Source organism: Macrotis lagotis, chromosome 4 (assembly GCF_037893015.1).
Source record: "Macrotis lagotis isolate mMagLag1 chromosome 4, bilby.v1.9.chrom.fasta, whole genome shotgun sequence".
In the NCBI taxonomy this organism is placed as follows: Eukaryota; Metazoa; Chordata; class Mammalia; order Peramelemorphia; family Peramelidae; genus Macrotis; species Macrotis lagotis.
Window position 1 is genome coordinate 40,794,214 of NC_133661.1, and position 14,280 is coordinate 40,808,493.

Genomic DNA, 14,280 nt, shown 5'->3' on the forward strand with positions numbered 1-14,280 from the left:
TATGCAAATAGTTTTGATCTCTCAAACTCCCTAAATTACTTCTCTAGAGCTTATAAAATATGCAACAGTTTGGAGTTGACTTATTTGTACTTCATAAAGAGAAACTTTCGCCTATTATTTGCATATGAATTTACCCTAGAGCATAGATTTGCTTAGGTGCTTTTCCCCCACAGCTAGCACTTGGGTAGACCAATAGGATGTCCTGAGAGTTACAAACAACTGTGGGATCTAGAACCTGGAATTATTTGGTGACTATTGGACAAATGACCGTTGCCTGGATAAGACCAGCAAAGATGAATAAATTGAGAAATAAATATGGTCAATGTAAGTTAGTGTGAGGTATCTCACAGAGAGAAACCAGTTCTGAACCAGGAAGGTTAAATATCTATTTGCCTATGTCCTCTCTGGGAAGTGATGAATCTCAGACCTGAGATACTAAGAACAGAACTGGAGAGAACTGCTAGCCTTAATGCAAAAATCTCTACTCTTTCTGAAAATGATAGTAGTATCCAGGTAAAAGATTGCAGCTGACCCTTAAATTGAAGGTATGGAGACTATACCTGTGCAAGTCCATAGAATCACTGGTTTAATCTGTCCAACAGAAATACTGTGAGGAGCAAGCCTGGATGAGCAGCCCCATGCTGAATGAAAACTCTATTAATTAAAGAAAGGACACTGAGGTCCTGCAGTTCAGTACATGTGAATTCCCTTATGTGTCATACTACCATTGTTGTATTTCAAGTATTTGTCACTCACCCCATATACATATGTATTTGTGGGAGAATACATCCCATGGTAATGGGACGATGTTTTATTTATTGCCATTTGTGCAAGTACCTTTTTAAAGAGCTAATCTACAAGTTGGTTATTAATAGTAAATAAACCAGTAGGGGCTCATGGTAGTACGGTATCACCTCCCTGATCCCATGGTCTTCTTCGAGAATGAAGGACAAACAACAATGGGCTCATGGGCTATATTTTTTGAAGAGTACTGTTATACTCTTTTTATAGTATACACTCTGGAGATCTGAGAGTAGATGACCCTCTGGGAACTCAATCCTCAAGTGCAAGGAGAAGTCGGAGCATCTTACAGAAGATGCTACACATTGTTACCTTGAGTACTTGCATGGGAGCTGAAGACCCTTTTAGCCATATCTGTGTAGTCCTAGACATGACCTATATTCTGAAATTTACAGTGAAAATCCTGGATAGGGCAAAAATGAAACAGTTATGTTTCAGGGGTACTACCTCCAAGATTGAATCCAATCTCTGTTAGGTCAGTCTTTAGAGTGAAGGGTCATAAGTTATATCTTATTTACATTGTTATAATTGCTGTGAATATTGTTCTTTTGTTCCAACTTTCTTTTCTCTGCATTATTTCATATAGGTTTCTCATGTTTCCCTGAATTCTTCATGGTTGTCATCCTTTGCAATATAGAAACATTCCATTACATCTGTATGTCAGATTTTATTCAGTCATTCCCAAGTTGTTGGGCACATTGTTTAATTCCAGTACTTTGCTATTATAAATAATGCTGACATCCTTTTGTACATATAAGTTCTTTCTTTTTGCCATGGACTATTCAGGTTGCCAGTCATGTGATTGCTGGGTCATGGGAGATAAATAATTTAGTAACTTTCTTGCATAATTCCACATTGTTTTCTAGAACAGTTAAATCAATTCACAATGCTGCCAGTGGTCAATAATGTTTCCAAAAGAGTAGATCTGATTACAGTCATGCCCCACTTTAGCTATGCAGACTCAAGCAGAAAATAAGTAAAAATGATCCCTGGACTATTATGAAACTTTATTTCTTTCACAAATGTAACAGAAAAAAACATTCTGTAAGAGAAGACACACTCTTGATAAGAGTGATATGCAAAATGATGGTTGCAGATTTATCTTTTGTTTCCCATCATCCTAAATCTTTGAGAATAGATTCCAGTATTAGATGACCTAAGGGTAAATAAACACAAGAGGACTGACCAGATAGATTTTCCAAATGTGAATGTGCTCCAGAAGAGCAACGTGAGAACCTGGCTGAAGTGTCTATTCTCTAGAACAGAAATTATCTGCTCTCTCTCATATAATTCACCAGTAGAATCATGTTTCTTGAGATCAGGTACCATTCTTGTTTGTGGGTTTTCTTTGGACATTTTTATTTTAGTTCAAGTCCTATAAGTTCATCGGTGTGAGTAATTCCCAGGACAAGTTCCCTCAACGTCCTTCTAACTTACAGAACCAGAGGTCAGCTAGGAGCACCAAAATGTTAAGTGACCTTCTCAGGATCACACTGTCTCTATGTGTTGGTGACGGGTATGAATCTCCCTTCCCGAAGAGGTTTCACTTTGTCTTGGGTCTAAACCCTGCTTCTCACTTCAGTGCAATTCAACAAGCATCTTTTAATAACAACAATAATAATAACAATGGCAAAGCCTTCTTTTTTTTTAGGGTTTTTTTTTTTGCAAGGCAAATGGGGTTAAGTGGCTTGCCCAAGGTCACACAGCTAGATAATTATTATTAAGTGTCTGAGACCGGATTTGAACCCAGGTACTCCTGACTCCAGGGCTAGTGCTTTATCCACTGTGCAACCTAGCTGCCTCCAAAGCCTTCTTTAAGGTTTGCAAAGAACCTGACTCACGTTATCTCATTTTTAAAGGCTCTTAACCTTAATTTTCTTAGGCTAAAAATGAAATAACAAAAAGTTAATTTATCCATGAAGCTTTATTTTCTAGAATCTTACTGAACCTATGAATGGATAGTGCCCTTAAAGATACCAACCCTAATACAAAAAGGACATAAAAAGCATAAAACAGTTAAGACAAAACTGAGATTTCATATAGATGACATATCTCTTCATTATGATTCTCTCATAAGTTATAATATTTGCTTCAAATTCCTTTTGATAAGAATCCCATTTAGGCTGGAGAGGGAATATTTACATACAAACATAGGCTTTCTCTCTTCTCTTCCAAGAAGTCTCTTATCTTGTGATTTATTGACTCAGATAAAGGAATTTATTGGGGCCATTACAAAGCTGACAAGCTAGTATTGACACAAGCCAAGTCAACATTCAGATGGAAAAGAGATCTTGGTGATTCCTTCCCTTATGTATTTCAGTGAAGATTGGAAGAATGAGTGAAAGGAAAGGTAGAGTCAGAACCCAGAATCAATGCTGCATCCAGCCCAGCATTATTGCCCTAAGGAACAAAGAACAATCTTTGGGAAATCCTTTGAGTTCTCTGCCCATGAGAAACTGAGACAAATATTCATCTGGAAGAGATCTTGCCTTTGGACATAAACTCAAAGGGACCAATGCCATACAAGTATTGAGCCAAGATGAACCTTGTTCCTCCTTCATCCCTCCACCCCCACCATCAAAGGGAAAAAAGATGTTCCCTTCCAAGATATACTGGGAAGTATTTCTATGCTTGTTTTGGCTACACCTTCAAAGTAAATATTTTTTCAAAATCAGTGCTAAATGGTCATTGACCCCCCTCATAATAAGTGGATACACAGACCCCTATTTTAGAGGGATAGGTCTTGTAGCTTTTGTTTGAAGGCCAAGAGGTAGCCATTTATAAGGGACCAGCCTTTTTGCTCAATTTGGGGATCATTTTGCTGAAAAGCATATTCTGTGTATATAAGTAATTTCATTCTGTTGAAATAGGAAAAAATGCTGGATTTGAATCAGAGGACCTGAGTTCAAATCCTAGCCTTGCCACTTAATCCCTGGGTAACCTTGGTTAGATCACTTAACCTCTATGGGCTTCAATTTTCTTATCTGTAAAATGAGAGGATTAAGTCAAACAATGCTTGAGATTGCTTTCACCTCTACATCTATGGCCAATGTTCAAGCTAATTCTGTAGATTGAATCTTGCTTCTGCCATCTGCTGGACTCTTGCTAACTCTCCTTTTCAATCATCCTTCCATTGTGACTGCATGTCAACTCCTGCTTTTATCCTTGGTAGCTTCAATATACACAGATATCCCCTGGAATATCCTGTCCTTCCAGTTAATCCACCTCCTCAACTCTTGACTTTCAGCCCCAGTCAACCTGACCATTCAATGTGGTAGTCACATCTCATACTTGGCACCACCCCATCACTGTGCTGTCTCTGCAATCTTGGACTCTGAAATTCGCTCCTCTAATCATAATTTCCTATCTTTACCTCTATCTACCTCACTTCTCTTAAATCTGTTCATTATCCATAAAGTAACCTCCAGTCCTTGAATTCCTCCCTACTTTCTCAGCCCATCATCTCTCTTCTTAACTCGCTATTCTCCCCTTGGTCTTGATCTCATCATTAAAGAATACAACAAAGTATTGGTTTCTACCTCTGGCTCTGATATTCCTTGTTTTCCTGCTAGTCAAGCCCTGGCAATCATCTACTCTAGGTCACTCGCCATATCCTCTTTCTGATTCTGTTCATGAACTGAGGAATGCAGTTAGACAAAGTCATCCAGCCAATACTAACTCCTCTCCAAATTCAGGTTCTCTGACCTCAATTTCATTGCTGTTAAGTAATCCTGATACTTTATCTTGATCGACACTCCTCAAAATGATTGGGCCAAACTTTCTTCTTTAAGAGCTCTAGACCAACTTCTCCTGCAGTCCTCTTCATAGAGGTCATTATCTGTGATGGAATATGGGTTGACCATGCTAACGTCCCTTATTTCACTACTCCACAGCCTTTTCTGTCTTCACCCATTATTTCTCTCCAATCTCAGAAAAAACTGGTAGACCTTCTTATCACTGCTACCCCTTCTACTTGTGTTTTTGATCCCATTATCCCCACCTGACTCCTTCCTTCATTGGCTCAATTTAACTTTTCTCCCATGGCAGCTTCTACTCTCTAAATGGTCAGTCAAGTAAAAACCCAGACTGATCCAGTTTGGAACTTAAGCTAAAGGGATGAAAATGACATTTTGCTATAAAATACAAAAATATGAAACCTATGACTTTTGCCCCCACCCTGAATCTGGAATTTCTTTTCTGTCTGAACAACTTTTCAAATTCAAAAACATTATTTACAATGGCCACATTGTTTAGTGAACACATAAGAAAGTGGAAAACAGACCAAGCAAGCACTTCTCTTGGAGTACCTCCTAAACTTCTTCCCAGAATCAATTTATTCTTAGAGATGGAAGAAACAACACAGCAACAATGCCTAGAGGTGGAAGGGAAAGGATTAGGCCATTCAGATTGGAATTTAAGACCCTTTATAATATAGCTACCTTTCCAGTTTCATCTCACATTTAATTCAGCACAATCTACATTCTAGCCAAACTGGATTATTCCCCAAACCCATGAGGTTATCTCTCACTTTGGTGCATTCAAACAAATTATCCCCCTGATACTTGGAATATATTCTTTTCTAATCACTCCTTTTCAGGACTTTTATCCTCCTTTAAAGCTACTCAGGGGTGTCCTCCTTCCTGAAGCCTTACATAGGGTTGTTAATGCTCTCTTTCTTCTCTGATTCATTATAATCCTTTTTTTATTTTGAGACAATCAGGGTTAAGACTTGTCCATGGTCACACGGTTAGGATCTGAGGCTGGATTTGAACTATAATGTCAATGTATTGACATTTGATTCATGCTTGTGGGTAACATTGTAGTCTGTGCAGGACAATGAAAGGAGGATTGGTTTTTTAGAGCCAAAGTTTGAATTTGAGATCTAACCCTTTTATACAAACAAGGCCTTGAGCAAATTATTTACTCTTGGTGAGGGGCCTTGGTTTTCTTATAGGAAAAATGTAGGGAAAATGAGAGGTATGAAGTGGATGTCTGTCTTGTGATCCTAAAATTCTCCTGGAGCAAATTGTTTAATCTTGCCCTTGTCTCCATCCCTCTAATATTCCTTAGTATTACCTGTACTTTTGAGTGAGTACAGAGACTGTTCTCTTGCTAAAACAGGTGCTTAATAAATCTGTAGAATTGAATGACTGCATGATCTTTGTCTAATGATAAGGGGTTGGTTGGTCTGTGCTTATGGCTGGGGAGGGCATCTGTGGCCAAATTAACCTTCACAGATTTGGGAGGATCCTCTGAGATCATCTAGTGCAGTATCTAACACAAAATCTTGCTACTATGTCTCTGTCAGAGAGCTTCTGCTTGAAAACTTCTAGTACCCTTCAAGACTGTCCATTTCCCTGTGGGAGCAGCTTTGGAATTTTAGTAAAGTTTTCGTTAAATGAAGTGAGAATCTACAATGAACAGTTATTGTTCCTAGTTCTGAGTTCTGAACCCAAGCCAAAAAAACCCAGCAAACTAATTTTTCTTCCCCAATATAGTTTTGAAAGCTATGCTGATTCAGTGATCCCATTGTTTTTAGATCTACCTGTCAATCAGTGAGGGGGGAGGCATTAGTATAAGCAATAGCTTGCCTGAAAATGCTCCCCCATAACCTGGAGATGTTTCCAAGTCACCTAGTCCAATCAGGATTATTTAATATGCTCTGCCTCAAAGAGCAGCTATTTTACAGGTGAGGAAGTTAAGATCTATGAAGTGACTCGTTCTAGGTCACACAGGTAGTAAGGGCAGAGCAGGAACTTCACTCCCAGGCCTGTAGCTCTACCTCCAGTGTTCTTCTCTATGTTCTCTACTCAACAATGTTCTAGGTACTACCTTGGAAGGGGATGGAGAAGTGAAGGCCCAAAGGAGAATTCCTGTCATCAAAGTACTTGCATATTTGTCCCTCCCACCTTTCCCACTGTTTAATTAAAATTACACATTCTTATCCCAAATAATATTTAGCTTCATCATGGCACACTCCTCTGCACATGTGCTATATTCTCCTAGTAGAATGGAAATTCCTTGAGGCCAGTTTTTGTCTTTGGACCACTATTTATTTAATTGGGGCAGCTAGGTGGCATGGTGGATAGAGCACTGGCCCTGGAGTCAGGAGTACCTGAGTTCAAATCCAGCCTCAGACACTTAATAATTACCTAGCTGTGTGGCCTTGGGCAAGCCACTTAACCCCATTGCCTAGCAAAAACCTAAAAAAAATATATTTATTTAATAAACATCTATTTAATTAAATTGAACTAGCCAGATCCTTCCTAGGCTCAGTCTGGTCAAATTATCCATTTATGTTCCAGAGGGTCACATTATCCTATTGAATGGTTGGGGTTCAGTCTATAAATGAGTTTGGGTTGCAATTGAGGCCAACATTTAGAATTTAGCCTGTATTATGTTTAGGGTAGGATTAAGAGAGTAGAATGGTTTGACCAAATTTCTGAGGGATTCTGTAACCAGAGAGGGATTCCTCTAATGCTGTGAATTGTCTCTGGGTTTGGGTTTGGTTTGTGAGGAGGGTAGGAGGGTGGAGGTGGATTTAGTCTGGATTTCTGGATGTTTTTCAGGTTGAGTCAGTATCCAGGCATTCCATTCAGCCTGTGGCAGCAGAGAGGGCTCAGTTAGTGGCAAGATTAAAAGACCAGTGTGTTGCCAAGTCTGTGAGTCAGTGGTCAGGAATAGGGCTAGGTCTGTGATTGGGGTTAATGATATAGGTTCTGCCTGAGGAAAGTCAATCTTGTTCTCCACTTTAGCCTGTGGCCTGGGGTCTGCCACAGCCTCTTTTTGCAGGAGTCTCAAAGTTATACCATCATCCCAGGCCCTAGGTCAGTTTTTCCAACTGACTCCTGGGTATCTTCACGGCTATCTAGTTGATATTATAAACTCAAAATATTCAAAGCTGAAATCTTATTTCCCTATCTTCATCCCCACCCCACCCCCCACTTGCCCTGCCCTTTCTTGATGACATTACCATCTGCTCAGTTCTCTCTGCTTGCCTAGTCTTGGCAATTCTATCTCTGAAGTATCTTTTACTGTTTCTCCTCTCTCAACCTCCCCCTCAATGTTGTTTTAAAAGTGTCTTCTAGGCTATTTATTTAAATAATCTCCTAAATGATCTTGCCCTGGCTCTGTCTCCCCTTCATTTGAATTTATTTGCTGTGGTCTGATTCATCTTTCTAACCTGCAGTAATCTAGTTATTCGTAATGACAGTATTCCTTTAGGCACGGTGGATAAAGCTCTGGCCTTGTTTTCAGGAGGACAGGAGTTCGAATCCAGTCCCAGACACTTGCCGCTGACTGGCTGTGTGACTTTGGGCAAGTGACTTAACCCTGATAGCGTCACATCCAGGACCATCTCCAGTCTTCCCGATTCATATGCGGTCCCTGGACCCAGATGGCTCTGGAGGAGAAAGTGAGGCTGGTGAGTTAGCACAGCTGCCCTCACTCAAATGCAATTCATGTGCTGTCATGGCATCACCTCCTCGACGGCATGGTCTTCTTTGAAAATGAAGGACAGACATTAGGCTTCTGTACATAATTCCAAGCTCAGTGGATTTTTTCAACGGCACCAAGTCTTCAGGGCCTCATTTGGGGCTTTTCTTGGCAAAGATTCTCGTAGGATTTGCCATGTCCTTCTCCAGGGCATTTTGACTGATTGAGACGTGCCCATTCCTGAAGAAGACCACGACACCAGGGGGGTGATGCCATGACAAGCCCGTGAACTGGATTTCAGTGAGGGGTTGCTTGCTCCTGGCAAGCTTCGGACGCCGAGTCCCGCGGCCAGATGTGGATGCGGATGGCTGGGGACGCCCTGGGTGGGAGGTTCTCGGGGCGAGGTGACTTGGTCACTTAGATGGAGACACTGAGGCAAGCGGGGTGGAGGGCCTCGCTCAGGGTCACGCGGGGAGTGTCCAAGGCAGCATCTGGAGTCAGGAGGGGTCTCCCGTGGAACGTCGCCAACAATCCGGCTCCAGGCTCCGCCGGGGTCCTCGCTCCTGGCATCGCTGCGCCCGGGGGGCACGGTCGGTGGGTTGGATCTGTATTTTCTGGAGAGGGCACCTGGGGGGGGTAGAGTGGCAGAGAGTCTGAGATGGGGGGGGGAGGCGAGAGGGAGGGAGAGCTGACCTTTCACCTTCTCACACAATCCTCCGCAAAGATAAAAAAAATTCCCCCAAAACCCTCAGCTAGGAGTGCAGACCCCTGCCGGCATGAGCATGTGCGCGCGCCATGCGCGCGCGCATGCGCACACCCGGGGGGGGGGGTCACGCAGGTACACGTGTGCGCATGCGTGCGCGCATCCGGAGCACACGGCTTGCGCAAGCCCGGGAGCGCCCAGGCCTTGACGTCGCGGCCCGAGGCCCGGCCTCGCCCTTCCGCGGACGCCGGGGCCACGTGGTCCAGGCTCCGCCTCCCTCAGTGCCCCCGAGCATGCGCAGAGGGGGATGACTATTGTCCCGGCCCTCTCGCCGTCTCGGCGCGGAACGTGACCGCGCGTGGGTGAGGCCGCGCGCCTGCGCAGAGGCGCGGCGCTGTGGGCCCGCCGGCGGTTGTGGGCGACCGGCGGTTCCCAGAGAGGCGGGCGCCGCGCCGCCGGGGAGATGCGCAGCCGCTCGGTGAGGCCGGGGGCGGCGCCGCGGGGAGGCCTCGCTGCAGCGTCTCGGGGCTCCCGGGGAGGGGCTGACGCCCCCCGCCTGTCCCACGGGGGGCTGCGGGGGCGGGGCTCCGGGGCGGGGCCTCGGGCCCGGCCCCTGTGGGCTGGCGGGGGCGGCCCCGGGGCCCGGCCGGAGCCCGCCGGGGAGCCTTGGCCCCGGGGCGCCCCCGGAGGGGCCGAGGGAGGAGGAGGAGGGCGGAGCGGCGGCGCCGCGGAGGCCGGGCCTGCTGCCCGCGAGGGGAAGGGGCGCGGGGAGGCGCCGGCGGTGACGGGCCAGGCCGCTGTCCCCCGCAGGAGGCGCCAGGATGAACATGACTCAGGCCGGGGCTCTGGGGGCCGCCGCCGCGGGGCTGGTGCTGGTCCTGCTCTACGCCTCCATCCACCGGATCGAGGAGGGCCACCTGGCCGTGTACTACAGGTGAGTGCGGGGCCCCGAGAGGGCGGCGGCCCTGGCCGTAGGGCGCCCAGGCCCCGGGCCAGCGGGGCGCGGCGGTCACCCGCGGGGCCCGGCGCCGAAGCCCGCCGTGTGACGGACACCTGCTGCTAGACGAGTTGAGTTTGAGGAGCCCGTGAGGAGTAAGTAGTGTGTGTCATGAGGAATAACCGCGGGTCACCTCCAGGACCCGGCCTTACCGCGCCAGAAGTGCCCCCCCATACTCCGGTGGCCGTAAAAGTGGTCACGGTTCCATCGTCCGGGGGTCCCTGGCGGAACCCTGTTCGCGTCTTCAGCACGCTACGCTTCTTGCCTCCGATAACTGGCCACAGGAGCTGCCCCGCGCAGGGGGGCGGCTGCCTCGCCACTGTGCCGGGGCAGGCGGAGGGGCTGCTAACCCCGACCTCGGCAGAAAGGTGTGGACTTGGCCGGCCCGGCCGCAGCCGAGCGGACGCTCCCTGAGGGCCAGCCCAGCCCGGCCGGGCAAGGCTTCTCCCCACAAAGTGGACGGCCAGGCCGTGGGGGGGGGGAGGTGCTCTGGAAACGCACGAAAACCGAGGCCTGTGGGGCGTGCTCGCTCGTGAAATTGGGCATTTTTCGACACTGAAGAAATAGTTCTTGGAGAAATCGGTTCTATAAGTATACCTGGTAAAATAGAACATGGATGTAATGGAGGTTTTCATAAATGTTGAAATAAAATGAAGTCTGAAACTTCGTTGTTTCAAGACACAGTCCTGATTTCTTTTGTGAGCATCCTAGAATTTGAATAAATAAACCCGTTTTGCCTCTGCACTTTGTCAACCTTCACATTTCAAATTTAAATCATCCTCTTTTTGGTTTTTGTAAAGAGAACTTTCCCTAAAAGGGTAGTCAGGCTTGTGGGGAAAAACCGTGGGCTCGATCCCGGTACAAAGGTGGTTGAAACGATTGGACTCAGAGTTTTATCCTTAATGGTGGAATGCCCCAGATATCTCTGCTTTATTTACCCTGTGCTTAATATTTTTATCAGTGACTTGGATAAAGATAGGACTGTTATTTGCAGATAACACAAAACTGGGCAAGTTAGCTAATAACAGGAACCCAATGATGCTGGAATGGTGGACCAAATATAGGAAGATATTTAGTAGGGTCAACTTTAATAGGAATAAAGGAAAAGTTCTTCATAAGTTCAAAAGCCAACTGTGCAAGTATAGAATGGTAACAGGTTGGCTAAAGAGTAATCCAGCTAAAAAAATCTCATCCATCAAGTAGACTGCAAACTCAAAAGGCATCAACTGAGACTTCACAGCCAGAAAAAGGGAATACTGTCTTGGAGGAAAAGTGTTTGAAATGAGAGAGAGGTTAGAAACCATTGTATTCCACATTTCTGGAGGCTATTTTATCTGGATAGATAAGCCTGGATAGTGGAGGACTTGAGGTTGTGCCAACTGAATTGTTTGAAGAAATGAGATACTTAGGCTGGAGAAGAAAAACCTTGAGAGAGAAGGTGGGGCAGGTGGAGCTTCATTGCTTTGCTCTAGAGTATGTGAAAGACTATCCTGTGAAAGACAGATTTGCCCTGTTTTGTTGTGTCCCCAAGGATAAAACTAGGAACAATACACCAAAATTGCTGAGAGGTGTATTTCAGCTTGATGTCAGCTGTAATTCCCAATTAAAGCTCCCTCAAATGGAAGGAGCTATCCCCATGAGAGGTAATAATTTCCCTTTCCCATAGCAATGTTGAATGAATTCAAGTCCTGTTCAAATATAGGTTGGACTAGATGATTCCTAAGGTCCCTGTGTCCCTTCTAATTCCTATATCCTCTAATTCTACAGTGAGTTACAGTTGAGCATTTTTTTTTCTGAATTCTAGGTTGGAAAGATTTTGTTCTTTTTTAATAACCTTGATAGATGGAAACATCTTTTTTTTTTTCCAGGGGAGGAGCTTTACTTACTAGCCCCAGTGGACCAGGCTATCATATTATGTTGCCTTTTATTACCTCCTACAGATCTGTTCAGGTGAGTGATTCCTGGAGAAGTCCAAAATTTGGACAGATAGAGGAATAAGATGATAATTTTTAATTATTTAAGCATTTTGAAAAATCATTCTTTTAAAAAACATATTTTTTTTTTGTTTTTCCAACTACATGCAAGGGCAGTTTTTAACAATCATTTTTTGGCAAAATTTTGAGTTTTGCATTTTTTCTCCCTTCCCCTCTTGACAGAAAGCAAACTAATATAAGGCTATACATTATAACCATTCTAAACAAAGACCTAAATCAATCATGTTGTGAAAGAAGAGTCAAAATGGAAAAAACAGCAGTAGAGAGGAAAAAACCATAATGCATAAAACAATTTTTAAAAATTGAAGATCATAAGCTTCAGTCTGCATTTAAACTCCATGGTTCCTTCTCTAGATATGTATGGTATTTTCTTTCACAAGTCTTTTAGAACTTTGGAAATCATTAATTTTAAATGCTCTTATTTCACTATACAAGTTGTTTGGGCAAGATTTAATAACTTAGTAGTAATTCTCTAGATAGTCTTTTTCTAAGGACTTCTCTTCATCTTACCTCTCATAATATTTTCAGGGTTTTGTCATCTGGACTGGGATTGGCTCTAACCTGGGTGGTTCAGCCAGGAGAGTTGAGAACCCAAACAAAAGTTTCATTAATTTCAGAATGAGGGAGAAATGATACTGGTAGAGAGAAGCCCCCAAGAAGGAGGGACATAAGGCCACTGAACTGGGCAGCTTACAGGATAGCCCTTGGCCCCCAACACATTCATTCCTAGATCTTGAGATTGTGCTAATTCCTGGTAAAGATTTGTTTGGGACAATGAACTGGTCTTGGATCCCATAGGAACAATTATTGTTTTCAAGTCTTGGGGATCATGGCTTCTCTGTGAGGCTCAGAACTGGACATCTGATAGGAACAGAAGTGTAGAACCTGTCAGACAGGGAGTAGGGATTGTGAACATGTGATGGATGACCCTGGGAAATAAAGGAGCTGGTGCTTGTCCAAGCAATACTCTCTGCCAGGAGGCAAGATTGTTCCAGGCTGCAAAGGGTGATTGTTATGCCAGACTCAGGGCCCAGTCTGCTTTTTCTGGGCTGTGGAAAACAGGGCATCTCCAAATATTTTGACAGTTTCATAAAATGTAAATCTAACTGTGACATTTAATCAACTCAGTGGCTCCCTATGGTCACTTGGGTCAAATATAAATCTTTTCTTTGATATTGAGTCCTTAAAAAAATCCCCCTTTCTAACCTTATGCCCATTTCCCTTTTGCAAGCTCCTCGGGTCAGCTAAATAGTCTTTTTTTAGCATTCGTTTTATGTGAGGCTATATCTCCTTGATCTGCACTAGCTATCTTCCATTTATAAAATGTACCTTTTCATTGCTTCCTCTCACCACTGAGAATCTCTAGTCCCTTCAGGTTAGCTCAAATGCCAGTGTCTATGTGAAGCCTTATTCTCCTTAGCCATTCTCCTAGATGCTTTTACCACCAAAACATTTCTGTATTGATTTGTAGATACAGTATCTATATAAGTACATGTTGGGTCATTCTTTCCTCTTTTCTCCCTTTTCCTTTCCCTACTCCCCCTTCCCCTCCCTAACATTTTAGAATGTTAAATTCTTGTAGGTAGAGATTCTTTCCTTCTTTCATCTTTCTTTTTTACCTTGGTATATCTGCCTAGCACAATCCTGGAATATGGTGGACACATAATGCTCATTTGTCATGATCAGACATTTTTAATTGTTGAAAATGGGACAGGAATTGTTTACTCTGAAAGGATAGGTTAAATGATGAATTTAAAAGTATATTATGACTTTGTCCAGTAATTCCATTAGTTTAGAAGGACTATGTTCTCATACACAGTAAGATCCATCTTAATATATTTTTTATTCATTACATTATACAGAATTGTGTTTCTGTTAAGGTTAGAACATTTATTTTGACAGTGCCCCAAAGCATTTTGCAAGGGCATCTGTCTAGTAAAATGGAGGCCCCTTGAAAGTAAGGTCCATTTGTCTTTTGTCTTTGTTTCTCCAGTTCTGGGCATGGTGCCTTATATGGTGGGAATGGGAGGTGTTTGTTGATTGTGTGATGGGTGTAAAGTGGGCATGATGAAGGATGAGCAGGATTGAGCATAGGGAAGCAGGGCCAACTGGTAGAGTCAGAACCTGGCCACCATCTCTTAGTTTTACTTTTTGTGAATTTGTGAGTTTACTTTTTGTGAATATTTGTAAGTAAGAAATATTCTGACAAAAATAGTGATGGTCTTATAAAATCTTCATTCAGATCTTAGCCAAGAGCAATGGTTGTCCCACAGGGTTCTCTTCTCCCTCTACACCATTTCACTTGGTTTCATCAGCTCCCATGGATTCAATTAACATTTCTACAGTAATGA

The 14,280-nt window shown here is 43.8% G+C and overlaps 1 protein-coding gene across 3 annotated transcripts in view; it reads left to right on the plus strand.

The window, feature by feature from the left end:
- The first annotated feature begins 9,279 nt into the window (after window positions 1-9,279).
- The window catches only part of ERLIN1 (ER lipid raft associated 1), a 48,759-nt gene continuing 43,758 nt past the window's right edge, over window positions 9,280-14,280 (plus strand). Inside the window, exons 1-3 of one of the 3 annotated variants that reach the window (XM_074232608.1) lie at window positions 9,333-9,416; window positions 9,749-9,872; window positions 11,804-11,885. In XM_074232608.1, coding sequence (XP_074088709.1) covers window positions 9,760-9,872; window positions 11,804-11,885 — 195 coding nt within the window. In that variant the 5' untranslated portion in view covers window positions 9,333-9,416; window positions 9,749-9,759. Of the gene's footprint in view, window positions 9,417-9,748; window positions 9,873-11,803; window positions 11,886-14,280 lie in introns of all 3 variants that reach the window. The other 2 variants (XM_074232610.1, XM_074232609.1) reach the window with 2 other exon arrangements.